Source organism: Oncorhynchus kisutch, linkage group LG23 (assembly GCF_002021735.2).
Source record: "Oncorhynchus kisutch isolate 150728-3 linkage group LG23, Okis_V2, whole genome shotgun sequence".
NCBI classification, from domain to species: domain Eukaryota; kingdom Metazoa; phylum Chordata; class Actinopteri; order Salmoniformes; family Salmonidae; genus Oncorhynchus; species Oncorhynchus kisutch.
This window is the reverse complement of record NC_034196.2, coordinates 24,693,458-24,720,481: the sequence shown is the minus strand read 5'-3', so window position 1 is coordinate 24,720,481 and position 27,024 is coordinate 24,693,458. Positions and strand designations below refer to the sequence as shown.

At 44.7% G+C, this 27,024-nt stretch overlaps 1 protein-coding gene across 9 annotated transcripts; it reads left to right on the top strand.

The window, feature by feature from the left end:
* Positions 1-913: 913 nt before the first annotated feature.
* On the top strand, positions 914-26,761 carry LOC109868032 (histone-lysine N-methyltransferase EHMT1-like). Of its 9 annotated transcripts, XM_031802552.1 has the most exons (28): positions 1,003-1,053; positions 4,817-4,993; positions 11,489-11,570; positions 12,131-12,669; positions 12,852-13,008; positions 13,234-13,358; positions 13,465-13,623; positions 13,824-13,901; positions 14,128-14,239; positions 14,349-14,456; positions 16,248-16,384; positions 16,571-16,714; positions 17,000-17,235; positions 17,993-18,202; positions 18,453-18,535; positions 18,699-18,805; positions 19,081-19,203; positions 19,460-19,561; positions 20,413-20,517; positions 20,658-20,812; positions 20,986-21,147; positions 21,354-21,498; positions 21,878-21,955; positions 22,035-22,150; positions 22,412-22,498; positions 22,649-22,727; positions 22,962-23,137; positions 24,925-26,673. In XM_031802552.1, exons 3-28 carry the CDS (start codon positions 11,525-11,527, stop codon positions 25,100-25,102), a joined length of 3,747 nt encoding a protein of 1,248 aa, XP_031658412.1. In that variant the 5' UTR covers positions 1,003-1,053; positions 4,817-4,993; positions 11,489-11,524; the 3' UTR covers positions 25,103-26,673. The 9 variants fall into 9 exon arrangements, with proteins under 9 accessions (XP_020312994.1, XP_031658412.1, XP_020312997.1 ...); XM_020457405.2 differs by lacking the exons at positions 1,003-1,053; positions 4,817-4,993 and adding an exon at positions 914-998; XM_020457408.2 differs by lacking the exon at positions 4,817-4,993 and having other exon boundaries at positions 1,011-1,053.
* The last annotated feature ends 263 nt before the right edge of the window (positions 26,762-27,024 follow it).

The following is a 27,024-nucleotide window of genomic DNA, read 5'->3' as shown; positions in this document are numbered from 1 at the left end:
ACCACCATAGTGTTGTCAGCAAGCTTGATGATGGTGTTGGAGTCGTGCGCACCCATGCAGTTGTGGGTGAACAGGGAGTACAGGAGGGGACTAAGCACCACACCTCTTAGTGTGCACCACACCTCTCACCTTCCCCTCTTGTCCAATTGGGAAAGGGCAGTGTGAAGGGGCCAAAATCCATCTCTCTCCACCCTCTCTGTGGCAGACGACTCTTGAGTGCCCTGGCTAGACGGGATCCAGCTTTTGTCAAATTAAGATTCAGATTTGGGTGGCGCAGAGATCTGAGGCACTGCATCACAGTGCTAGCTGTGCCACTAGAAATCCTGGTTTGAGTTCAGGCTCTGTCACAGCCAGCCACGACTGGGAGACCCATGAGGCAGCGCACAATTGGGCCAACGTCGTCCGAGTTAGAAGGTTTGGCCGGCAGGGATGTCCTTGTCCCATCGCGCTCTAGCGACTCCTGTGACGAGCCGGGTGCATGCACACTGACACGGTTGCCAGGTGTACAGTGTTTCCTTTGACACATTGGTGTGGCTGGCTTGCGGGTTAAGCAGACATTGTGTCAAGAAGCAGTGCGGCTTGGTTGGGTTGTTTTTTGGAGGATGCCCGGCTCTCGACCTTTGCCTCGCCCAAGTATGTATGGGAGTTGCAGTGATGAGACAAGACTGTAACTACCAATTGGATACCACGAAATTGGGGAGAAAAAGGGGTAAACATTTTTTTTATATATATATTAATTTACGTCATATTTTAATTCGTAGCAGGTTAGGAGAATTAACGTAGCAGGTTAGGATAATTAGGTTAAGGTTAGGAAAAGGATTAGAGTAAGCTAAAATTCCCCAAATGTATATTTTTTACGTTAATAATTTGACAAAAGCTGTATCCCTTCTAACCATTACCCTCCTCTGCACGTCAGGGAAACGAATGTGATGACGTATAGAGTAAAGTGGGCGGAGACTGTTTAGGCAAAAAGAGCCATGGCTTCCGTGCCAGCCGAGGTAAGCGAGAGATACATTTACATCAAGATTGATTTCCATCAGATGAGGAGTGGGGGTTTGTATGAATATGTGGGCTTGCCCGTAGCAACAAATGTAATCGTTTTAGGGAAAGAAAGCGGAACTTGGGTAACTGTAGTGAGACCTATGCTTGCAGTCAATTTCAAACTGCCCGCCCGGCTCTATCCTGAGCTTTTGTGTTGGTATGGCGATTGAATGCACTTGTGTCGTTGGGAGGATGCGCGGCCCTTGAATCTGAATTGTGCAAGTTGATGTATCCAGCGCTGTCGTTGTGGTATCAGTCATACAATTGTCAGGGCTTTATTACTATCCGTCTCTTCGCGTCTGGTTTGCCTGTGCAAAACACATAAACTAATTACAATAATGTAATGTAACTCTTGCAATGTATTTCAACTTATTTTTTTGCATATGCTATTGCAAGAGCAGTCTGTTTCTACGCTGGCGCACATGCTGGGACCTGCTAGACAGCAGATTCGCTTAGCAAGCTAGCTAACGTTGGTTTTAATGTTAGCGAACCTGAGTAGCCATGGCTGGAAATAACTATACATCAATTTTGATTGGTCACGTACACATTTTGGAGCTGTTATCGCAGGTGCAGCGAAATGCTTATGTTCCTACCTCCAACAGTGCAGTAATACCAAACCTAACAATATAAAGGAACTAAGAAATATCAGAACGAGCAATGTCAGAGTTCGGAAAATAAATGTATAGCTATGTATATTATGTTATGTATAGACAGTATATGAGTATAAAATGTGTACTGTACTGTAGTAGTTATGTAGGATGTGTACAGTCATCGGTATATTGGGTCCAAGCAAGGCTTTCGGTAAAGGATGTAGTTAACCACAATTTATATAACTTAGCTACGGTTTTTCACGTATGTTTGGTAGGTAGCAAGCGACATTATTCTGGTCAGTGTATTCTGTACCTAAGAACATCGAATAAAGCCATGTTTCCTCTCAAATCAAACTTCCAGTAGTATTGCTGGTGTTCGCTGCACGAGACCTCAAAAGTTACATATTGAGCATGTAGAATATAGCTAGCCATCTAGCGTGGAACTCCTACTCGCTAGCTAACTGTGGGGGTTAGTAACGAAACATTTTGAGATCAATATAACACAAGATAGTAAACTGTTGACTTTTTTAAAAGAATCGCTAACGCTTCAGAATAGCAAAGCTTGTATGCACAGGGAAGCATGGGGATTTGTTAGATCGCAAAAGTGTAGCCAGACGTGATTACTGTAGATAGCTAGCTTGCACGCACTTTCCACCACCCTGTGTTGTGTTGACTTATTAACTAACAATGTCGAATGCTCAGCTGATATGGGCCGTACAAAAGTAATATGATCAATATGTCAACAGACTTGGGTGACGTCTACTCAAACTCTCATGTACATTTGCAATTTTGTCATAATCCGCTGTTATCCGACAGAGGGAGCTCGAATGACGTGTCACTCGGGTACAGTCTGCCCCAGCACCTGACAGCTTCCTTCCATTGACAGGGGCAGCCCTGTGTACCGTCTTCATCTGTTTGAGAACTTGAATGTCAGTTTTGTGAGGGACAACGTGCATCTAGCTTGTTTAAAGGGATTAATCTTCTAAATCCTCAGTTGTCTTCTGCACCCAAAAATCCATTCATTATTGGTCCAGAGCCACATAGGCAACACGTTTTTTTTCATGCATACAATATCCTACACATGCCAGTAATAACCACACGCCATGCCCATAGAGACGGTTTTGGCAGGGAATACAGAGGAGTGGATGTTGTTTAGACTGGTTTCTCTGTGAATCGAGAAGACATTTGATGGTTTACTGACATGTTTCCTTATCCTACCTGGCTTTGAAGGTTAGTGTGTAGGCTTAAATTCTCATTAAAGGCCCTGGTGGTGGCTCTCTAAAAGAAGGGCCCTGGAGGCTTCTTTGTTGTTTGACAAAGATCTCTATTGAGCAAAGACTGTCAAAGAGAGAGAGCCTGACCTAACTTGGCTAAATGTTTCGGCCATTTGCCGGCATTTTGGATGAGAGCATTAAAAAACATTAGTCGAGGGATTAATCTTAAAATGATTATTCAACAAATGATTTATTTACAGACTTAAAACATTTGCTAAAGAGAAGTGTATTGATTATACAAGAAAGTCAGACTGGTGGTGGTGTGGGTAAACAGGGACGCCGCTGGAGAGTTTTGCTCATTGTTAGCCAGGAAAGCTAGTTCTTCCCTGCAGCCTTCCCTTTCCCTCTGACTGACAGATGTTGGGCATCAGTGAGCATGCTCAGCACTGAGTTGAGCTCTGCTGCTCCTGCTGTATAGAGGGGGTACTGATTAGAGCAGACAACCTGGCCTCTTTGGCCTTCACAGGAACGACCCACTCTTATGGCGTCAGCTCAGCTCCTTGAAGGCACGGCCTCTGTTGCTGACAGAAAAAGGTATGGTGCACTGTGGGGTGGGGTGGGCTGGGCTGGTGGGGTGTAAACATTCTATATTACTGCAACCTTATACTGGGAGTCTTCAGTTTTGGTGGAATGGGGACATTATTGGTCTTTATTTCTCAAAATATTCACTCATGTTGTGGTTATCACACTATTTCCTTATATCTTATATATTTGTCAGGTAACTGATAAATCATTGTTTTAGCAATCAGGCCACAAGCTGTATGTAGCCTAAACCTATTGTAGCCTGTGATGTGCAGGTAGGATGTGTGTGGGTTTAGCTAATTCCGGCGCAGTGGCTGAAGTGCCTTCCACTGATATCTGAAGTGGCAAAAGTAGTGGGTGAATTGGGTGATTTTTTTGGGATGCATCTTATCGATCTTGCTTGGATTGAAGACTCTGTGATGGAAAAAGCCTCCTATTCCTGTTTTTTGGGTCATGGTAGAGCATGCAGCTTATCATCTACACAGATCCTACTCTTAAATGGAAAATATGCAATGCCTCTTTTCGATGAAACATTTATTTAATGGGGAGGCCTATTTTTTTGTTCAGGCTACTTTTTGATTAAATAAACCCAGCAGCGGTACAATGATTTAATGTAAAGTGAGTATAGCTGTGTTATACAGATAATTTGCATTGCAATTTAATCAATGTAATTCTAGATGCTGTCAACTAATCATAAGGCAGTTATCAACACCATTCAGGTTGTTGGGCGATATATCCTGTTAGTGTTCATCTGTAAAAAACAGCGGACAATGACTCATCTGGACTCTTCGTTTTAGGCCTACCTCAGTATAGTTTATCCAGATAAAGAATTGTGAACTTCTTGGCCCCTGGAGGGGTCCAAGTTTGTGACTGGAAAGTGATTATTGCGTTAGGCTACGTCGGGTAGTGTAATAGGGTAGATAGACGTAGGGCAGTATAATTCGTATTTTTAGACGTGCATTGTTAAAGTCCTTGTTTCCATTAAGGTGATATCCTACTCTTACAGTATGGTACACTTCCAAGAAGATCTTTCTTTTAGGTAAGTGAACTAGATTTAGGCTATTTCAGAGGCTATTCTCTCTCTGCAAATGTATGCTAGATCTAGTAGGAAGGACTTGGTCAGATGTTACCCTGATATTCAACCCCAAAAACTTTTCCGGCCATCCTAATCCTAAATCCTCTGGAAAATATTGTTGATGTGATTATTAACAGAAAATAATATTTTTGGATTGCGTGTCACCGATTGATTGCATAAAAAATGTATGATTTCATGACTAGACATGAACATTCTGAAGTGTTAGACCCCATGACAGTTTACCCATTGTCTCTTGATATTGTTTCACGAAATGGCTGCAATGATTTTTTTCCTTTTCTTCCTTCTCCATGAAGAACAGCAGGGCTCCATCTGAGCATGCCCAGTAAGGGCCATGGCAGAGCTTTCTATTGAGAGTTGGTCATGTGACCTGAGCTGGGACGCTGCATGTGTGGGACGCTAGATGTTGGAGTGTGGAGCTCAACTCTCGCCCTCTTCCTCCCCCATTATTGGACACTCACTGCTTTATCCAGGTACTTCAATGGTTGCCTGGGGGCTCAACTTAAAGAAAAAAGGACAGCATTATAACAATCTCCATTTTCAAGTATCTTCAAATGGAGCTTGCTCACATGGATCGTGTTGTCTTTCACTGCCTGACTTCTGTCCTTTTTAAGTATTCTCTGCAACCAGTTTGGGAATTGAATATCCTTCCTTTGTCTTTTTGTTTTTAAGTGAAAACTCATGATGGACGAATGGAATATTTAATTGGCTAATTAGGCTAATCGATGTAATTCTGTCAACTTTCCAGACTGGGCCATATATTTTACCTGTAGACCAAACATGCTCTAGTATCAATCACGGGAACCAGATCACCAGCAAGACTTGATCAGCTGCCTTTAGCCTAGTATGTGGCTATTGCTAAGCCACATTCCTGTGGTAAAGACTGAGGGACTATCATCTGAACGCTCCATGTAGAGGGGCCTGAAATCCACATCCACCCCAGGAGCTCAGCTCAGCAGGGACAGGTTAGCAGAAGTCCTGTGTTCCACTCTGACTCATTGATTTAATTAATGGGGGCTGATCTGGGAAAGGACTTTGTTCCCAATGAACAGCATTGATGTTTCCAAATCTAGCTGATTTGTATGCTCTCCTATAAACATTTAATGTAATCCTGAGAATCCTCCCACCTTTGCAACTAATGGTGCTATATTTTATTGCAGATGGGGTGTTTAAAATATGATAACTTGTGTGATGGCAGACGAGTACAGTAGAAACTGTCCGAATGTAGAAGAGTAATTGTCAAGTCCTTTTCTTCAAGGCTTTTAAGCATAGTTTATTTTCGTGTACTAGTGATGTCTGGTAGCCTCAATTGCCATGCATGTGCATAGGTTCTATTCATTGTAGTGGCTTTAGCCAGAAGAGCTAAGGACTAAATGTCTCATTGGCAGTGGGCCCCCTGCTTTCTGTGGGGGTGTGGTAGCATACACTGCTGCTAGTAGACTGACAGAGATCCTATCCTGGCCAGAGCTCCTGTAACAACTCTTTCGTTCTCTCTCTCTCTCGCTCCCTCTTTCTCTCCATCACGCTCTTGCTCTCATTCATGTACTCTTTCTCTCTCTCTCTCCCTCTTGCTCTCTTCCTGTGTCGGCTCTATCGAGGCAGAAGAAAACAAGTTGATTCCTGTCAACTGAAAACGGAAACAGATTTTTTTGTTTGTTCAGCAATGTGTAAAGATGGACTATTTTGAGAGAAGGGACTGCCAGGGTTTATCAGATCCTATTCCACCGCTTGCCACTTGGCTAGTTCATAGCTTCAAAATGGCTGACATGCCTTCTACTGAGCATGCGCAGTAGACTGACTCTCACTCTGCTTTGTGGTGCCATGTTGACAGCCTGAAACCGCCATGGAAATAGAGCAGCATGAACACAGAGGGCAGAAGCGTTGAGCACCGTTGACTTCCCAGCCTATCTAGGCTAATCATCTTCATGTTCTGGAGAAAGGTTTGTTATTAGTCAAGTTTTTTGGAAAAATTCCAACCACTCCACTCATAACAGGGAATCCCAGAATAGCCATTAGACATTCTGAAAGACTAGGCCCGTGTGCCAGATCTTGAGTGTCCTTATCAAACTATCTCTGAGAAAAGGGATATTTCCATATTATCCTCCCTTGAAATACTTTCCACTTCACATCAGCTTGGCGGGAAACAATTCGTTTTGGTGTTTTCATTTACCACAACAAATGAAAAGACGTTACTGTGGAGAGGTCAAAAAGAGGATTGGGAAAACAAATGTGCATATGAAATCAGAAGAAGACCCTGTGATATGTGCTAGTTTCCCCAGCTCTTCTGGGAGGTATTGTGTGGTGTTGCCTTGTGGTTTTCAGCCTGAAGATAAGAAATAAATTCTGTAGTCAGAGAGGAAGTGTTGATTCCTCCCACCCTTTAGAGATGGAGAGGAAGCAAGAGTAGGAAGAGGGAGAGATCCTGACTATGCACGCATAATGCATTTCACCTCTCGAGAGGTGGACCAGTTACCCAGCAGTGTGAATCAATGGGATTGGAGTAGATCCTAGAATAAGCTTTGGTGTTATGCATTATACACAAACTCCGCAAGGTAGCAACAGATCATCGGCAGATCATCGGCAGTGCTGCACCTCCCAGGGGACAGATTTTTTTTGGGGGGGGGGTTATGGTCATTCTGTTATTGCCCCTGATCATTGCTCAATTATTTTGTTCAATAGAATTAACATGAGATCTGTCTGATTCATGTCAGAGAACAGTGGGAGCTGGAGGCCTTTTCTGTCCTCTCCTAGCCTATACAGTGAAGTGGGCATCATTAGGCTATTTCACAGGTGCATTACAGTAGTTGGTTAGGCCTGATATCATTGTGTATTATCTTTTCCTGCCCTGAGGCTCTGTGGAGACCAATGCCTTGACAGAAGTAAGATGGTTGAAAGTCGCTCCCATGTTGGTTACATTTGGGGCTCTTTGTCCTTGTGAAGGAGAGCATATGTTGGGTATTTAGGGTTCTGACTCTCATGCAGCTCTCCTCTTTGGCCCCTTGCCTAGCTACCTTTCCTAATTTTTTTGTTGCTGTTCTTGAAATGGCTGCGCGCATTCATTAGCAAACAGGTTGCGAGCGAGAGAGACGGGGGGAAAAAAGAGCCACTGAAATTTGAACTGACTGAGCATGCTCTGTGGAAGCCCTCTTAAGAGAGAGACCAACAGAGGGAGCTGCTGGGTCACATGACCAACAAGATTAATGTGTGCAAGTGGGGAGGACAAGAAAAAGAGGAATAATCCGTTCGAGACTCCCGCTCTCTCTCTCTTGCTCGCTCTCTCTGTCCCTCTCAACCACTCTCCTCAATGGAGCCCATCTGGAGAAAGCAGGTATGATGCTTGCTGCAAGCGCATATTTACCACAGGGAAGGAGACGTTAGCCTACACTTTCCCCTTGGTTGCTTTTGAATCGTCCTCTATCGAGACACATTGAACTTGCTCTGTATTTCCATGTATTTTTTTGTGGCTTTGTCGTCTCTGCCATTGACATTTAGGCTGCTAATCTGTCATTGGTTGCTTGGTCTGGTCTTTGCTCAAAGGAGGCAGTTCTTTGGCCCCTGGGAGGTGCAGCCAGAGTCCATGACAGAGGGCTTGAACAGAGCGCTTGATCAGTAATCAAGGAATTTTCAGCCTTATGTGATCTTTGATTGCAACATTGCATATGGAAGCAAACCTCTACTACCCTGTGGTGAAATGGTTAGTAACGCACTGTGTTCACCTGGGTCAGGGGTTAGAAAAATGTATTTTTTGTCTCACCGAGGTGTTTCGCCGATCCTGCTGTTTGAGAAATCTCCATGGATTGATTGCGTATTGTGCGAAAGGGACTCATTAGCTGTGCTTGGATCATTGACACAAGGGAAAGGAGCAGGCTACAGTAGGCTGGAGATGACTGCGTGCAGGGCAGAGAACGGACTTCCTGGTAATCTCGAATGGTTCTCCTTCCTGCCAGGCAGGCACTCTAGGACTGAGACCCATCCTCTTTTCAATCCTCTCTTTCTCCCTCTGCAGCCTTACCCTCTCCTTCAGGAACGGGCCAATAAGGTACTGCAGGGAAAATGTCCCATATGGTCAAAGACATTGGATAGAAACAGAAGAAAGAGGAATGACTTCAGGATAATTCTGTGCAATAGACAGCCTCGGGACCCAGGTGTTTATAATAGCCTAGCCTCAGTGGTGTCCCGTACCATGTTCACTCTCCAGTGTGATGGTGCCTGCATTTTACACTCAAAATGGCTTTGTAACAATAGTTGATTTTTCAGTTCGGTGTAAATCCAAACTCATCACTGTTTGTTCATGCTACCAACTTTCCTTTAGGGTGTTGCTCTCATGGGCAGTCTAACACCTGCAATAGGAGAAGGCTTAATTGTTGTTTACTATGCTGGACTGTGTTAGTAGATGTTTTCTATTCGTTCACCACCTTTCATTAGCTAGACGAGCCTAATTCAGAAACAACCCAAGATAGCTAGGCCTCTAGGCTGCGCTGACCTGACTGCAATTAGATAGATTTTTGGCAAGAAATACTTGGCAGATAGATGCACAGTCATGTTTAAATGACAGTGTCTGACTCTGATATCAACATTTTTAAAAGCCTGTCTTAAAAAAATAAAAATAAAGAATTGGGGTTTTAGTTATATATTTTTGTACAGGATTTTATTATGTAGCCTACATTTGTAATGATTCTGATCTGTCTTTTCTAATGTGCGCTAATTATTTTGGTACCCATAGGTGGATCTGCCTTTGAGCTCCCATTCCCCCCCCCCCCCACCCACGCAAATCCTGACTATGTCCCCCACCTAGTGGAAAAATGCAGCGTTGGCCACGTTGTGTCAGTAAACAATCTGGTTAGGAAATGGCGGAGCTCTGCAGACAGCTCTCCCCTCCCCCTCTCTTCTCCCTCCAATGGGCACGTTCCCTTTTTACCCACTAGGGGGAGGACTAAGGACATGGAGAAGCACGGTTAGAGAAGGTTTCTTGATACCGTGAAGGAAAACTAAAGGGTTTTCCTCCTCCCATATAGATGTGTGTCGAACCACACACCTTGGAACTCCTTGAACACCTTGGAGATCCTTCTTCTTTGGGTGCCTCAGCCTGACAGTTATCAGATTGCTCTTGGGTGCTGCTAGCCACTCAGAAGAGTAAGACACATTTACCCTGTAACTGTTGAAAAAGCAAAATGTACATCTGTTTAATGTCGGAAGACTTAGTTTTTATGGTTGTGATTTTTCATAAAACATCTAAGTCAAAGAGCATCTCTTCATTTCTTCATTGCATTTCTCTCATAACCCAGATAATACAAGTTAGAGAATGCTCCGAATATTAATAGATTTGTCTGTAGAACCACTGAGTTACAAATGTTGCTCTACAGACAGATCACTACATTGTCAAAAACCTGGCAAAGGACACCAGTGTCTTTGACCACTGGAGTGTCAGTGGTCATAGGCAATTCACATATCCCTTTGCTCAGACTTAAGAAATTAGCCTATTGGTTGGGTTACCTTCAAAAATTATATTGCTTGATATTTCTAAGGTGAATTATCAGCCTTAGCACCATGTTCTCTGTCAGGTGATGCTCCCTGTAGATTCTAGAGATGAATCCAGGTCACGAGAGCAGGGTCTCATGGCAAAAACCTCTTCCCTCAAATCTAGCAGCTAGGCTGAGGTGTCTTTTTTTTATTCTGACAGGCATTGGCCAGGCTAATCCTGAAGGACACATTGAAACGAGAGGCCTCTGTAACTGATCCAATAGATCCAGTCCTCGTCAGCTTTTGATGATAGCTGTGTGCCAAAAGGTGGGGGCCGTTCTGTGGCTGAGGTGACTGGGGGAAGGTGGCCATGGACAGCTGATGAAGAAGGCTAATGCTAGGCTATATCCTCCAAAACCAAAGCACAAACTTGAGCTAATATAAGACTCTGTGTAGTGGCTCCCCTGCTGGAGACTGAGAGAAGGGTGCTTTAAGAGTAGACATTTTGTAGTGGTTTTAAAGCCAATTCATGGTTGATCTGAAAATGTGGTCGGAGGCGCCATATGGATGGTGTGACGCAATTGCAGAGCCTCCAGAGGCATGCAGAGACCAAAATGAACTCTGTAGCGCATCACTGTGCGCCTCTCAAATTCTGTAACATTGCGGAGGGCTCCTTATAACTCTGCATTGACATGATTGGTTGACGGTAGGTGTCGGCAGGAGGTCCTGTATAAACACAAACTCACTTCCTTCACAACAGTTCTGCGCTGCTCCATGAAGCGCAAGAATGCCCTGACTTCTGCAGAGGCCCTATCACCATAAATGCTCCACGGCCAATGCCGTCTGGGGGCCGGCCTGGGTTGTCACGGGGAAGGGGAAGATGGTGAATTTCCTTCCATTGTTGTTTTCTGGTGCTGCTGGAAGATTGCATTACCTTGTATTGAAAGAGAGGCCAGGTGCATCAGTGAAATGAGGCAGAATGATGCAAGGCAAACAAGAACAGAAGATGGATAGTTTTCCCTGAATAGGTCTTTACCATAACCGTCATAGTTGATGTGTGGTCCTGGTGCTAACCTTACCAATCACATTGTCTTAGGTCTCCGATAAGTTGTTTGAGCATGAGATTCCTCTTCTGGAGGTTTGAGACATTGTAGGTAAAGCTTTTCAGAATGCACCTCTCTGGAGGTGGAGACACTGTTTGATGAATGTCCTACTGCTGTATGCTATTTCAGCCATGGGGATCATACACTTCCAATAATACTTCAACCTACTGCATTCTTTGAAATGTTCAGGCTAAGTTAAAAAAAATCTGTTGAAATTGTGAAGGACTGGCTAGTTAGGTTAATGAGTGCATTATGATAGTCTGTAACTTGTGTATATGGAGACAGGCTCTGTTAGTGCATAGCAGGGCTGCTTATTTTCCAGCATGCTGCTGTATAGGACGTTCTCTGACCATCGTTGTGTTCTTGACGCTGTGTATGGCGTTAAGTGTATATGTGTGCTGTCAGCCTACAGGTCTGGCCAGAGTGGTTAAAGGGGAGTCCATGGAGGATGGGATGGAGTCACCTGGGGACCGAGCGGAGGAGGGAGGTGAGTTTTAAGTCATCACAGCTAAACATGGCAAGGTGTACTCGGCCAAAATAAAGGAAGCATAAAGTGTCTTAATAGGGCCCACCACAAGTCAGAACAGCTTCAATGCACCTGGGCATAGATTCAACAAGTGTCTGGAACTCTATTGGAGGGATGCGACACCATTCTTCCTTGAAATTCCATAATTAGTTTTTTTGTTGTTGATGGTGGTGGAAAACACTCAGGTGCTGCTCTGGAATCTCCCATGTGTTCAGTTGGGTTGATCTGGTGACTGTGACGTGATCATGATCACTCATGCCCTGTGGGTGGGGACGTTGTCAACCTATGGGGGGCATAGCCGTGGTAGCCAAAATAATGGGATGTCCAGCAATGTTATACCCTAAGCGTGATGTGATTTGAATTGCTGAATTAAGTCAGGAACCACACCTAAGCACCTGTTTTCAATACACATTGTATCCCTCATTCACTTAAGTGTTTTCATTATTTTGGCAGTTACCTGTATGTCCTCTCTTGAACTAACATAAGGCCATACTGTGAGTGACTGATATCTACTATTATAGATGCATCAAGAGACGAGGAGGTAGCTGCCAGACTGCAGTCCAGTCCCAGAGCAGAGGCAGAGCTAAATGGGACCTATGAGAGTGCAGAGTTGGGGAACAGACACAAGAACCCCACCCCCCTGGTCTCCCAGGCCAACGGGTCACAGGCGGCTACAGAGAATGGGATGATGGAGACGGACCTGCCTCACGGCTCCACCACCGGTAGTAACGGATACATCCTCAGCAAGCAGCAGGAGGGGGGGTCTTCGACGGGCTTGACGGCTGCCCCACACAGGACTAGCTGGTTGCCCTCAGGCACCACCATGATTGGACACGCCACCAAAACTTTCCCGTCTTTGGCAGCCGGGTGCGACCACAGTCTGGGTGCAATAAGGACTGATACCCAGCATGCCGGGTCCCCGTCGGGACAGGGGACCTCAGACTCAGAGACTAAAAACGGCCCGTCCGCTAACGACTCCCCCGCCCCTTCCCCGCAGTCCATCGCCATACACCGAGCACGCAAAACCATGTCCATGCCAGCATCCAACCAGACACTAAAGGTAACTAACTTTAGCCTAGTAAAGAGGTAGTCCATTAATTGTTTTCGTCTTTGAATGAGACATAGTCCACATTGGACAGTGATTTGCATGTTTTATTGGTTCTGCAACTGGTGAGGGAAGCGCAACAACAATATCAAGCATCGCCACCACTTGATTCACTGCTGTTTCTTTTATCCCCATAGCTTCTAAACAGGAAATTAACAGAACCAAACGGTGCAGATGAGGAGTCTCAGAATGGACCGGAGGAGGAGAAGTCCCAGCAGACGTCCCCCTCCCAGAACCAGTTACCTCCGAGCCAAAGCGTTGTGCCTGCTGCAGCAACGGCCAAGTCCCAGACAGGTCAGACAGACCGCACTGGGCCCTGGAAGGGGAGGGACAGGGGTATAAGCGAAATAATCATCACAGTCCACACACAACAATGGAAATGCAGTTATATAATGGCAGGACTTTGCTTACTGAAGGCTATTTACTTGTTTCAAGGCTGCAAAAGTCAGAGGAGTATGAATGAGAGCTTCTGTAAAGAGGTTCATGGCTCCTTGAGCTGAATTGAACGCTCTCTTCCAGCATCGAGGAAGAAGAAACGTAAGATGGGAACATACAGTCTGGTCCCCAGGAAGAAAACGAAAGTGCTGAGGCAGGGGACGGTGCTGCAGATGTTTAGTCAACTTCAATCAACTCAAAGTGCACAGGTCTCACTTCCGTAGACTATCTTAACTGTTTTAGAATAAATGTATTGTAATTATGAGATTTAGCTATAAGTGTCATGTTGTAATATTACTCTGCTCCTCCTCGTAGTCTAAAGAGGTATCACACGTGAACGGGGAAAGGGTGGAGAACGAGTCAGAGGAGGAAGGGTGGGAGGATGGAGAGTGGGAGGAAGAGGTGGAGCAGGGTGGAGAGGAAGGTGTCCCCACAGCCCTGGAGAAGAGTCAAACATCAGGCCCTGCCCATCAGGTGGGAACCTATTGACTTCATTATCTTAGTTTGCTTTACCTGGACCCCAGCTGATAACTTTGATAAAATGATGCTCCTATTACATTCATAGGTATCACAGGCATCGAATCACAAATAATGTAGACTGTTAAATCCCCCACCCCCCTTTCCAAATGGCCAAACCTCTTTGACATTGTGTGTTGTGATACTTGTCTGTTCAGGGGGAGCTGGGAGAGGAGCCGGACTCTGAGGAATCAGCTGAGGATGAAGGTGAAGAAGAGGGGAATGAGTCAGACTTGGTAAGTACACACAATCATTGACAACAATTTAACCTTATTTGAGTCCGCTGATTAGACCATCCAATGGCATGAAGGAGTGTTTTTCTGAACCCAAACATTATCAATGCACAGTCATTTTCTCTGTCTGTTCCACCATCATCTGTTTCACCATCAGAGTGAGGAATATATTGATGGTCATGGGAGAGAATAGAACTTTACATATCTCAATTGATTTGCTTTCACACAGAGCTCGGAATCCAGCGTGAAGAAGAGGTTGAAAAAGAAATCAAAGGGAGACTACTTCTTGCTCCGGCCATCCAGGAAACGGAATAGGAAGCCCAAGACTGAGGGACTCCCTGGTACAGAAACCCATCTTTCTGCCTTATGAGGACTATAATAAAGACTTGGAGGTATCTCTTACCCCTGACTTTCTGCTCCCTGTGTTAGCTAACTCTCCTCCCCTTTCAGGCACAGGGCCCCAGGGCCAGGCAGGCCTGAGTAAGGACTACACAGAGGTTCCCCTCCACTCACTCAACCTTAAAGCCAAGGAAATGCTGCTCTCCCCACAGCACACAGGTGAGTTAGGCCTTATAGGAGTTGGTGATGGGGGAGTAAGAGAAGTAGGTAGTGGTATAGTTGAGAACTGCCTGTTGGTAAGAGAGTTTCTATTTATGTTAAGGGACAAGGCCTCTCCTCCCTCACTGGGCCAGATGACTCATCAGAGCAGTGCTGAGCCCCCCCCCCTGCTGGTGATGTCTGTCATAGAAATACAAAATATGTGACGAGATAGTAGAGTCTGGAACTGTAAAACTATTGTAAACTCAGCAAAAAAAGAAACGTCCTCACTGTCAACTGCGTTTATTTTCAACAATCTTAACATGTGTAAATATTTGTATGAACATAACAATATTCAAGTCATAAACTGAACAAGTTCCACACGTGACAAACAGAAATGGAATAATGTGTCCCTGAACAAAGGGGGGTGAAAATCAAAAGTAACAGTCAGTATCTGGTGTGGCCACTAGCTGCATTAAGTACTGCAGTGCATCTCATCCTCATGGACTGCAGCAGATGTACCAGTTCTTGCTGTGAGATGTTACCCCACTCTTCCACCAAGGCACCTGCAAGTTCCTGGACATTTCTGGGGGGAATGGCCCTAGCCCTCACCCTCCGATCCAACAGGTCCCAGAGGTGCTCAATGGAATTGAGACCCGGGCTCTTCGCTGGCCATGGCAGGACACGGACATTCCTGTATTGAAGGAAATCACACAACGAGCAGTATGGCTGGTGGCATTATCATGCTGGAGGATCATGTCAGGATGAGCCTGCAGGAAGGGTACCACATGAGGGAGGAGGATGTCTTCCCTGTCATGCACAGCCTTGAGATTGCCTGCAATGACAACAAGCTTAGTCCGATGATGCTGTGACACACCGCCCCAGACCATGACGGACTCTCCATCTCCAAATCGATCCCGCTCCACAGTACAGGCCTCTGTGTAACGCTCATTCCTTCGACGATAAATGCTAATCCGGCCATCACCCCAGGTGAGACAAAACCACGACTCGTCAGTGAAGAGCACTTTTTTCCAGTCCTGTCTTGTCCAGCGATGGTGGGTTTGTGGGTGGGTTTACAGGCCTACAAGCCCTCAGTCCAGCCTCTCTCAGCCTATTGCGGACAGTCTAAGCACTGATGGAGGGAATGTGCATTCCTGGTGTGACTTGGGCAATTGTTGTTGCCATCCTGTACCTGTGCTATTCATATGTGCAGGTGTTGTTACACGTGGTCTGCAACTGCGAGGACCATCAGCTGTCTATCCTGTCTCCCTGTAGCGCTGTCTTAGGCGTCTCACAGTACGGACATTGCAATTTATTGCCCTGGCCACATCTGCAGTCCTCATGCCTCCTTGCAGCATGCCTAAGGCACGTTCACGCAGATGAGCAGGGTTCCTGGGCATCTTTCTTTTGGTGTTTTTCAGAGTCCGTAGAAAGGCCTCTTTAGCGTCCTAAGTTTTCATAACTGTGACCTTAATTGCCTACCGTCTGTAAGCTGTTAGTGTCTTAACGACCGTTCCACGGGTGCATGTTCATTAATTGTTTATGGTTCATTGAACAAGCATGGGAAACAATGTTTAAACCCTTTACAATGAAGATCTGTGAAGTTATTTGGATTTTTAGGAATTATCTTTGAAAGACAGGGTCCTGAAAAAGGGACGTTTCTTTTTTTGCTGAGTTTTGCTCTTTACGGTATATTTGTCTTTTCAAATGAATCTCTATAAACTCTTGGAAAGAGCAGGAAACCTGTGTCTAGGAAGGGTCACATCGACATCTGTTGGATGAGCTGAGCTGAGTTGATGGTCCTCTGTGCAGGAGTTACTGGGGGTGTGGAGGAAGACATGGTGCAGGAGCTACCCCTCTGCAGCTGTCGCATGGAGACACCCAAGAGCCGGGAGATCCTCACACTGGCCGACAGGAAATGCATGGCCACGGAGAGCTTTGACCGACAGGTGAGCCTGACGCTTGGCCTCATCCTATTTTTATACTTATTCCATTCCGTATCTTCACTTATCACATTCTCTCCCTGTATCTTTGGCTGCCTCCTGGTTCTCCATTATTTTCTACACTGGGAAAATGATGGGAAATTGGGATGCAGCCTTTGTTTCTCACTCAAATCTCATTCCTTCTCCCCACAGCTAAGCAGATGTCAGAGTGCGGTTCTAAAGCATGAGATGATGCGTCCTTCGAACTCGGTGCAGCTGCTGGTGCTGTGTGAGGACCACCGGGCCGGCATGGTCAAACACCAGTGCTGCCCCGGGTGTGGCTTCTTCTGCAGGGCTGTAAGTACTGGAACCTCCCTGGGGTGGGAATGGGAAAACACCATCTAGTTAGTAGAAAGTGTCTTGTAGTAAGCCAGTAAAAGCTTTGGGTCCTAGTTATAGTGATGGTTCTTGTTAGGGCACCAATATGTTTTCCTGGTCATGTCCTGTGTTTAGGAAAAACCCCTGGCCCAAGTAAACCACTGAACTATCGATGGGCTTAATTTTGTCATCCAAGTTCCTAAACATAACAGTTATACTGGGATTTTCCAGCTGTAGTCAAACTGACCTAGCTGTGGGTTGTAGGGGACCTTCATGGAGTGCCAATTGGATGTCAACATCTCCCACCGTTTCCACCGGGCCTGTGCCTCGGTGCTGAAGGGCCAAACCTTCTGTCCACACTGTGGAGAGGAGGCCAGCAAGGCCAAGGAGGTCACCATTGCCAAGGCCGACACCACCTCCACCATGCCCGCCACACATGCTGCACACGGCCCTGCCACCCCCGGGGCTACAGAGGACAGGGCAGACACCACCACTGGGGGGTAGGTTCACAGCACTGTTGGGAGTAATGGGGGGGGGGGGAGATCCTTTGCAGTCTATAGCATTTTTGTCAATACATACCACTGTCAAAATAAAGGAAACACTTGAGTAAATGAGGGATACAATGTATACTGAAAGCAGGTGCTGAGTTAATTCAGCAATTAACATGGCATCATGCTTAGTCATTTATAAAAATGCTGGGCAGGCCATTATTTTGGCTACCATGGCTATGCCCCCAACACATGGCATGAGTGTTCCTGATTGGTTTGATGAGCATGAAAACGATGTAAACCATATGCCATGGCCGTCTGTCACCAGATCTCAACCCAAATGAACAATTTAAGGGAGATTCTGGAGCAGCACCTGAGACAGCGGTTTCCACCACCTCTAACAAAACACAAAATTATGGAAATTCTCATTGAAGAATGGTGTCGCATCCCTCCAATAGAGTTCCAGACACTTGTAGAATATATGCCAAGGTCCATTGAAGCTGTTGTGGCCCAAGAAGGCTTGCATGCTGTCAAAATACCCTTACCTCAGCCTAAAACAAGAGTGGCACTTCAATACAGCAGCATTAAAGCCACTATGCCCATGGAGCAATACATCAATAAAACATCTTTGGAGGATGATGAAGTGATATAGTGGTGGAAAGAGGGGGTTTCCTATTACACCTCCCTTTCAGTCTGGGAAGAGGTCACTGGTACTTTGAACCGTATCACTCTTCTGTTGTAGTAGTCAGGCATTCTGTGTGTGTTTCAGTCTATCCTGTTTCTCTGTGGGAGGTGATATAAGTGGCCGAGCAGACAGCTCTCTCACCATCCCCCCTGGGCACACACTGGACACCTCCTTCCCTGGGGGCTCCAGGACCGGAGTACTGCCTCCTGCGGTGGGGATTGGGATGGGCATAGGAGTGGGCACCACCCCTAAAGAGACCTTGGAGAGCATCCTGCTGGCACTGGACACAGAGAAGTAAGACACTACCAACACTCAGGGTTGAGAGAAGAATGCTGCTCTACTGTGCACTCGTTAGGCTAAATTGTTTCAGATTGTTATTAGTATTGTGAAAAGTGCATTGTACAGTACATTCTTTTGACGTTCTTGTGTGCTTTGCTCATGTTTATGCACATTCAATTATCTATCTGTTTTCTATCAAGATTTTCCTGTTATTGTGAGGGTGTGTATTCCTTTTGACTGACTTTCTCCATGTGTCGTGCATCAGACCCAAGAAGCTGCGGTTTCACCCCAAGCAGCTGTTCATCTCTGCCAAACAGGGCGAGCTACAGAAGGTCCTTCTCATGCTGGGTGAGGGGAGATGCCTTCAGTAAAACCTCAGTGGGCCAGAATGTTTATATTAATCAATTAACAAAAGTCATTATCTGGCCATTCATTCTTTATAACTGGTTCTGTGGTTGGGATTTTGTGATAAATAAATAAATAAAAATATTTCTGCATCTCTGTCCACTAGCGGATGGGATGGACCCTAACTTTAAGATGGAGAGCCAGAGCAGACGCACCCCCCTCCATGTAGCAGCTGCGGCAGGCCACCAGGAGATCTGTCACCTGCTGGTTCAGGTGATGGTTGGCTATAGTTCCCCCTGGCAGTGGATGAGTGATGGGGTAGACAATGCATTACTTGGGCATGCAGAATAGAGCTTTTCAGAATAGGTTCACTGGTATCTGTCATGTGACTCACCAGCTTATCATGTTGAACATGGATTGACATCTTATAATGGACTCGTGTTAATTTTGATCAGACAATATTTTCATATTTTGACATTGTAGAAGGACATGTCCATAGTATTGATGAGTAGATTGATCCAGTTTTGATGTCCCTCCCTACCTACCAGTCTGGTGCTAACCTGGACATCTGTGATGGGGACCAGCGTACACCCCTGATGGAGGCCTGTGAGAACAACCACCTGGAGACAGTCCGCTACCTACTGAGTGCAGGAGCCATCGCCAGCCACAAGGTGGGTTAACCAACCCCCTCTTTCCACCACGATATCACTTCCACATCATCCTCCAAAGTTGTTTTATTGATGTATAGCTCCATGGGCGTAGTGGATTTAATGCTGCTGTATGTAAGTGCCACTCTTGTTTTAGGCTGAGGTAAGGGTATTTTGATAGCAAGCAAGCACTGTTGGTTGGTTATTAGATGGTTGCATTGTATTACAGTGCTAATCTTATGACAGGAGCAATGTGTGTTGACTTCCCTCTGTTCTCCAGGATGTGGAGGGGTTCACGTGTCTCCACCTAGCTGCTAAGATTGGCCATTACAACATCGTGGAGCATCTCCTCTCCACAGGACTCATAGACATCAACTGTCAGGTGAGTTCTGTCCTTTTCAGTCATAAACCAGTGAAATACAAGTTTATTTGAGCATAACTGTAATTCTGCACAATCAAGTTTAGCCCCTGAAGAAGGTTATGGCTTAGGATGGCACATGTTGGTTGTACCACTGAAGTCAACCAGAACCAAGAATGCTTTCATGTTGATCCAGTTCTATTTTCCTCTGGCCTGTGTGTCATCCTCTCACTAGTGGCCTTTCTGTAGAGGTCTGATTCTCCTCCCGGTGGGTGTGCTGCCCCCATCCACTCGACATGGGTCCCTAATGGTATTCTCTTACTTTGCAGCCACTGCGGAATTATCAGCTCTTTCCCAGTATGCATTAGTTAGCATTGCAGCTCCCCTGCTGTGTGATAACCTATTTAATTGTGTAAAGCTATACACTGCTGAGTAAGTTGCCTTTGACCTCTATTCTGGCCATCTCTCTAAAACGGTTGTTTGCCTCTAAAAATGTATCTCATATCAATGACGTGTGGCAGGGATGCTTTAGCATTTCAAAAGGAGATATATTTTGTCCTTTGTATGCCACCATCAAAGGCCCTCTGATGCCATATGCCTGTGGGACTGCACAGTTTAGAACCCCAGTGTGGTATTTGAAGTGATTGACCTTGCTACAGGTATTGCGCGATTAAGGCATTCTTTGTCCTTGTGGTGGTAACCCTGCCACCTAAGCTTGGTCTCTGAGCTCTTGAATAGAAATACATCCTCACCCTCTTATAATACAATCTCTTGGAGAAGGTTAGTGAACTTGCTCATTGTTATATCCAGGATATTTAAACCAATCCTGTACTGTAGAGGCCCATTCTTAAAGCTATGATGTTGCTACTCTCTAGGACGATGGCGGTTGGACGGCCATGATCTGGGCAACGGAGTATAAGCACCTAAACCAGGTGAAGCTGCTTCTCATTAAAGGGGCTGACATCAACATCAGGGACAAGGTCAGTAACCATGTGCAACTGAAGGTCCTCATGACCTCCCCCAAGCCAAATTGTTTCAATGGCTTTGTGTCTGACTGTTATGTCTATGGCTTTGTTTTGTCTGACTTGTGAATTTGCTGCTGTTTGTTGTCGTTTTGAAGGAGGAGAACATCTGTCTCCACTGGGCTGCGTTCTCTGGCAGTGTGGAGATTGCTGAGCTCCTCCTAGAGGCCAAGTGTGATCTCCACGCTGTCAACATCCATGGAGACTCCCCTCTGCACATCGCCGCGCGGGAGAACAGGCTTGAATGTGTCACGTGAGTAAAGGTTGAGGGGAAATGGCTCTGGTGATTCAGCAATAAGTAATAAAATTGCCATCTACAGCACTGGTATGGATGTAGCCTCCATTATTATAACCAAGGCTGTAGCCATATCAGGACTATTCCATCTAGTACACTTAAGTGATGTGGTGAAGTCTGTGGTCCCTCAGACTCTTGCTGTCTCGTGGGGTGGATGTCAACTTGAAGAACCGCGAGGGGGAGACCCCGCCGGACTGCTGCAGCCGCAGCTCCAGGGTGTGGCTCACCCTTCAAACAAACAGGAGGATTAGGGAGGCCAGGAGCAGCACCAAGGGGGAGAAGGTCCTCAACAGGTAGAATCCCTTGTTCTCTCACAATCTCCTGCATTAAGCTCTTAGACATGATTTTTATTTTGTCGGCAATGCATGGTACCCTTCTCCTTTTATCTCTCCTTCACTTGTCGCTACCTCCTTTTGATTTAATAATTTGATAATAATGCATTGATAGTCTAACACTGAGTCCACTGGGAGCTGAGCCTCCATCTCCCTCCACACTACAGAGACATAGCCCGGGGGTATGAGAGAGTTCCAGTCCCCTGTGTCAACTCGGTGGATAGTGAGCCCTGTCCGGACAACTATAAATACGTGCCAGACAACTGTGTCACCTCCCCCATGAACATAGACAAGAACATCACACACTTACAGGTGGGTAATGTTGCTGGATAGACCATCATATAGTTGATCATGCTTACAGGCTAGCACCGTGGTGGGCAACATACCCATTCAATCTGTCCTGTGGGAGGTTTGGGTAAACTAAGTAAATGGCAAAAAAAAAAAATGTGCCTGTCTATAACTAGATTAAGTATGTCGAATTATAAGGAACCAATACTTTTAAATGACAGCCTTTTTTTTCTGGCCCGCAAATTGCTTTTGACAAACAAATCTTTTTGAAGAAATATTTGCGGCCTACTGCTGAATTTTGAAATCCCAAAGTGGCGCTCAAGACAATGTTTACTGCCCACCCCTGGGATAGCATGTCATGAAAGATTCAATGACCGTCTCCTTTCGTCCCTGCTGTCCACAGTACTGTGTGTGTAAAGACAACTGCTCCTCAAGCAGCTGCATGTGTGGCCAGCTCAGCCTACGCTGTTGGTATGACAAGGTAAGGCCGAGTACTTCACTATTGTTGACAAAGTGATGATCTTGCATGATCGTCATGTCTGTTCCATGACTGTTCTCAGAATGGTCGTCTGCTCCCCGAGTTCTATCGTGAGGAACCGCCCCTTATCTTCGAGTGTAACCACGCCTGCTCCTGCTGGAGAACCTGCAAGAACCGTGTGGTCCAGAACGGACTGAGGTACCGTACCAAGACCGCCTTACATGGCCACACTGACGGACAAATTTCCTGTCTATACATATTTCTGAAACCAAGTAAACACTTGTCAACCCTATTGATAAGAACATCTAAATAAAATAAAAATATTTTAATGACAGTCAATCAGCAGTCCTTCATGGGAAAGTTTTCATGGATTTGACTTCCCAAATCAATGTGAGGATGATGTTTGGGAGATGAGTGTGTTGTAAGAACATCAATGCTGAAAAGGTTTGTTTTTCTCAGGGTCCGGCTCCAGCTGTTCCGGACAAGTCGGATGGGCTGGGGGGTCCGGACACTGCAGGAAATTCCTCAGGGGACATTTGTGTGCGAGTGAGTCCCAGACGTACCCCTTTCACAATGCATAGTTCAGCTTTATTTTGCTGCAAGTTCTTAATGATTTCCCATGCAATGTCATCTGTGTGTGGTGCTGCATTGATATTTGTGGTGTTGGTGGGTCCGGGCCCCACTTCTTGTCCACAGGTACGTGGGGGAGATCATCTCTGATGCAGAGGCAGATGTCAGGGAAAACGACTCCTATCTGTTCAACCTGGATAGCAAGGTAGGGATCAGTGCTACTAGGACAAATCCTAAATGTAACTAGTTATCTCAACTCAATCTGTTACCCAGTGATCAAAAATGAATTTTATTCCTGTCACTTGAGGCCTATCCTTGTGGGGTTTCTAAAACACTCTATTCTTCTGATAATTGTCTTTGTTATTCTCTTTGATATCTCTACCACAGCAGATCCTGCTTTATTCATTATTATCCATTTATGGGTATTCTTTGGTCGCAGGTGGGTGACGTGTACTGCATAGATGCCCGTTTCTATGGCAACATCAGCCGGTTCATCAACCATATGTGCGAGCCGAACCTATTCTCCTGCCGGGTGTTCACGGCACACCAGGACCTGCGCTTCCCCCATATCGCCTTCTTTGCCTGCGAGACTATCAAGGCTGGGGAAGAGCTAGGGTAAGGGTCATGTACAATGCATTTTACATTCATATTCCCATAGACAGCCATTATAATGAGTGGTGACCTCAACATTTCCTGGATGGATTCTCCTCGGGTTTTCACCTGCTATATCAGTTTTGTTATACTCACAGACATTATTTTAACAGTTGGAAACTTTAGTGTTTTCTATCCAATACTAGCAATTATATGCATATCCTAGCTTCTGGGCCTGAGTAACAGGCAGTTTACATTGGGCACCTCTGTTCAGGAGTAAAAATGTGCTTACTTAGGCTTGTCATAACAAAGGGGTTGAATACTTATTGAGTCAAGAGATTTCAGCCTTTCATTTATGAATTTGTACAAATTTCAAAAAACATAAATCCACTTTAACATTTTGGGGTATTGTGTGTAGGACAGTGAAACAAAACCTCTATTTTACATAAGTGTTAAGACCCTTTGCTATGAGACTCGAATGTAATACCTCCCAGATTGCAGTTCCTAGGGCTTCCAGTAGATGTCCGTCTTTAGAAGGTTTCAGGCTTGTTTTATGAAAATTAGCTGGAATTTGTCGTTTTTCTAAGTGGCTCTCACTTTGGCTGTAGTGTTGTGGTGCGTGTCAGTGAGGGCACGCACTTCATTATTTATCTCCGGTAATGAACATACTATTCTATCGTTTATTTACATATTAGGGTACCTGAGGATTGATTAGAAACATTGTTTGACTTGTTTGGATGAAGTTCATTAGTAACTTTCGGGATTTGTTTGTATGCATTTTGAATGAGGAAAACCGGTGGATTACTGAGTCAAGCGCGCCAACTAAACTGACTTTTATGGGATATAAAGGACTTTATTGAACAAAAGGACCATTTTGTTATGTAGTTGGGACCCTTGTGATTGCAACCAGAGGAAGATCTTCAAAGGTAAGTGATTTTATTTTATTGTTATTTCTGACTTTCGCCTCTGCTTGGTTGGAAAATGTATGTAATGCTTTTGTGTGTGTGTGGTGCTTTCCTCAGATAATCGCATGGTGTGCTTTCGCCGTAAAGCCTTTTTTGAAATCTGACAGAGTGGCTGGATTAACAAGAAATTAAGCTTTTAAACAATGTAAGACACTTGTATTTTCATGAATGTTTAATATTACAAATTTTGAATTTTGCGCTCTGCAATTTCACCGGATGTTGTCGAGGTGGGGTGCTAGCGGCACATCTATCCCAAAAAGGTTTTTAACATGATAGTAATTCAACAATGTCATCTCTGTACCCCACATATACAATTATCTGTAAGGTCCCTCAGTTGATCAGTGAATTTCAAACACAGCTTAAACCACAAAGACCCGGGAGGTTTTCCAATGCCTCGCAAAGAAGGGTACTGTGAATATCCCTGTGAGCATGGTAAAGTTATTCATTACACTTTGGATGGTGTAGCAATACACCCAGTCACTCCAAAGATACAGGCGTCTTTCCTCAGCAATTTCACAATGAGGCCAATAGTGACTTTAAAACAGTTAGGGTTTAATGGGTGTAAAAGGATTAGTTTTTTGAAGTTTTCCATTTTGTCATTAGAGTATTTTGTGTATATCGTTGACAAAACATGACAATTAAATCCATTTTAATCCCACTTTGTGAATACTTTCTGAAGGCACTTTAATGTTTTACTTGGCACACAGTCAAGTTATTACCCTGTACGCATATTTAAGTTGAATTCTGTTTTCTTTTGTTTTTTTGGGCCTTTAATAATTTTGTTCCCCCTAAAATCAAGATTAGGTTGCTTGATTTAAGATTTCTCTCCAACCCCTCATCTCTCAGGTTTGACTACGGTGACAATTTCTGGGAAATCAAGGGAAAGCACTTTAGCTGTGAGTGCGGCTCTCCCAAGTGCAAGCACTCTGCAGCGACCATCGCCCTGCGCCAGGCAGACAGCTCACCCCTGGACCAGCAGTCCAGCGCCCTCCCTGACACCAGCTCCTCCACCACCCCTTTCTGAGCCTCCTCTGACACCCCCACAAAAAGGACTTCCAGACCAGTGGAGATATGTCTCCATTCCCCCCAAAGAGCAACCTCCACCCCTAGGCCGTACGTCCCCAGACGCCCCACCTCCATCCCCAGTTGAATCATCACCTTCAGGCCTGTGGAGCCCATCACTGAGACCTAAAATCAACCCCACAGAAACCCACCTGCTTCATGTTTGAACCAGCTCTAACATCACCTCCTTACCAGCACAAACTCTGAACTTCTGCTAAAACTCACCCTCAGTGCAGGACGTATTGGACAGGAAGCCAGTCTGTTTGTTGACGTGTGTCCGATGCACTATGAACAACTTTTATGAGAAGAAAAAAAACACTACTATGAGCCTGGCTCTTGTTTTGTTTCCCATTGTCATTCTCAAACCGGCTTTGTGCTCAGTTCTGGGTAATGGTGTTTCCTGGCCCTTGGTCTGAATTAAGTTTGTACTAAGCAACAATGTATATCTATCCATGAAAAATATTTCCACTGTGCGAAAGGCATTTGTAGCATAGGAGTGCCCTTACCCTCTCACATGATACCATAGAAATGAGAAATGTTCATGCACAATTTGAGACGTTTGATGTATTTACCTCATGCTATAGTTTGATTGCAAAGGGGACAGAGGACTTAAGTCACAATCATGTATGTTTCTACTGAGCATTTCTACAGGAAAATAATTGTCAGTGCTAGATATCAATTATGAAAACAAAAAATACTTTTGAATTCACTTTATATTCAAATCTAATTTGAAATCTAATATTATATTCTGTTACATTTAGTCAAGTGTATTGTATGCAGAATCAGGTTATGGAAAGACCTTTTGATAATGATCATGAGTACAACATTTGAAGTCAATGAGAATACTAACCAATCATCTCACTGTTCTGTTTCGCGAAGTAAAGTTGACACTGACCAGTAAAAGGCAGGTGCAATCTGTTTTGACCAAAGGAGTGGCAGATTCTGTCAGTTCTGGCATGAATTCCTCTTCAACACACTGGTCCTTTTCTATTAAATACTTTTCTTCTGGAAACGGTATGTGCATATATGAAAGGTGGTGTGACATCAAATTGCCCAACTGTAAGGGTGTTAAGATTGCAAAAGGGTTGAAGTGGGAGTTGACTAAGCTGTACAGTTATGTACTATACTGTACCTACAAAATTAAAGCGGGTGGATTTTTATTTTTTATCTGCAGGATTTTTAAGCATGTTTAAGGCTGACACCTTGAATAATAAGTTTTAATTACATTTTACACAATTCTGGAGGGACTGCATTGGGGTTGACTGTTAATGGGGTGAGATGCAAGCAAATTCTGCTGCCAATGTTTTCCTTTTGTTGATTTTGCATTGTAAAATTAAGCAAATTATTCTTTTTCCATTTTAACTTGAGTTTTGTATCTGTAGTTACTGTAGTTTAGCCTGTTTCAATTTTGTTACACCATTTCATGTTGATGGAAACCTACACATTATTCCTATGTATTTAATGTGGTTAGTACAGTAGTGACTCTTGTGCACATTTTCAAAGGTATGAATATAAAAAGGTTATACAAAATTATTTACTTTCTGTTACATATTTCTGGACCGTGCAACATCCATCTAATTGGTTGTAATCTTTCTTTTTCAATAAATGTACTACTAATGGATATGGCTGCCAGGTTTTATTATGAGCATAATGAGTGCGGTGGGCCACAACCAGACAGGTTCCGGGGGATGAGGATTTTCGGAAGAGAAGATTTAAGAGAACCTGAGAAACACCTGGAGACAGAAGCTTGAGGCAGATGGTGCCTTCGGAATGTATTCCCACTGCTTGAACTTTTCCCACATTTTGTTGTGTTAGTCTTTAATACATTTTAAATTCATTTAGATTTTTTTTTGTCACTGGCCTACACCCAATATCCCGTGTCAG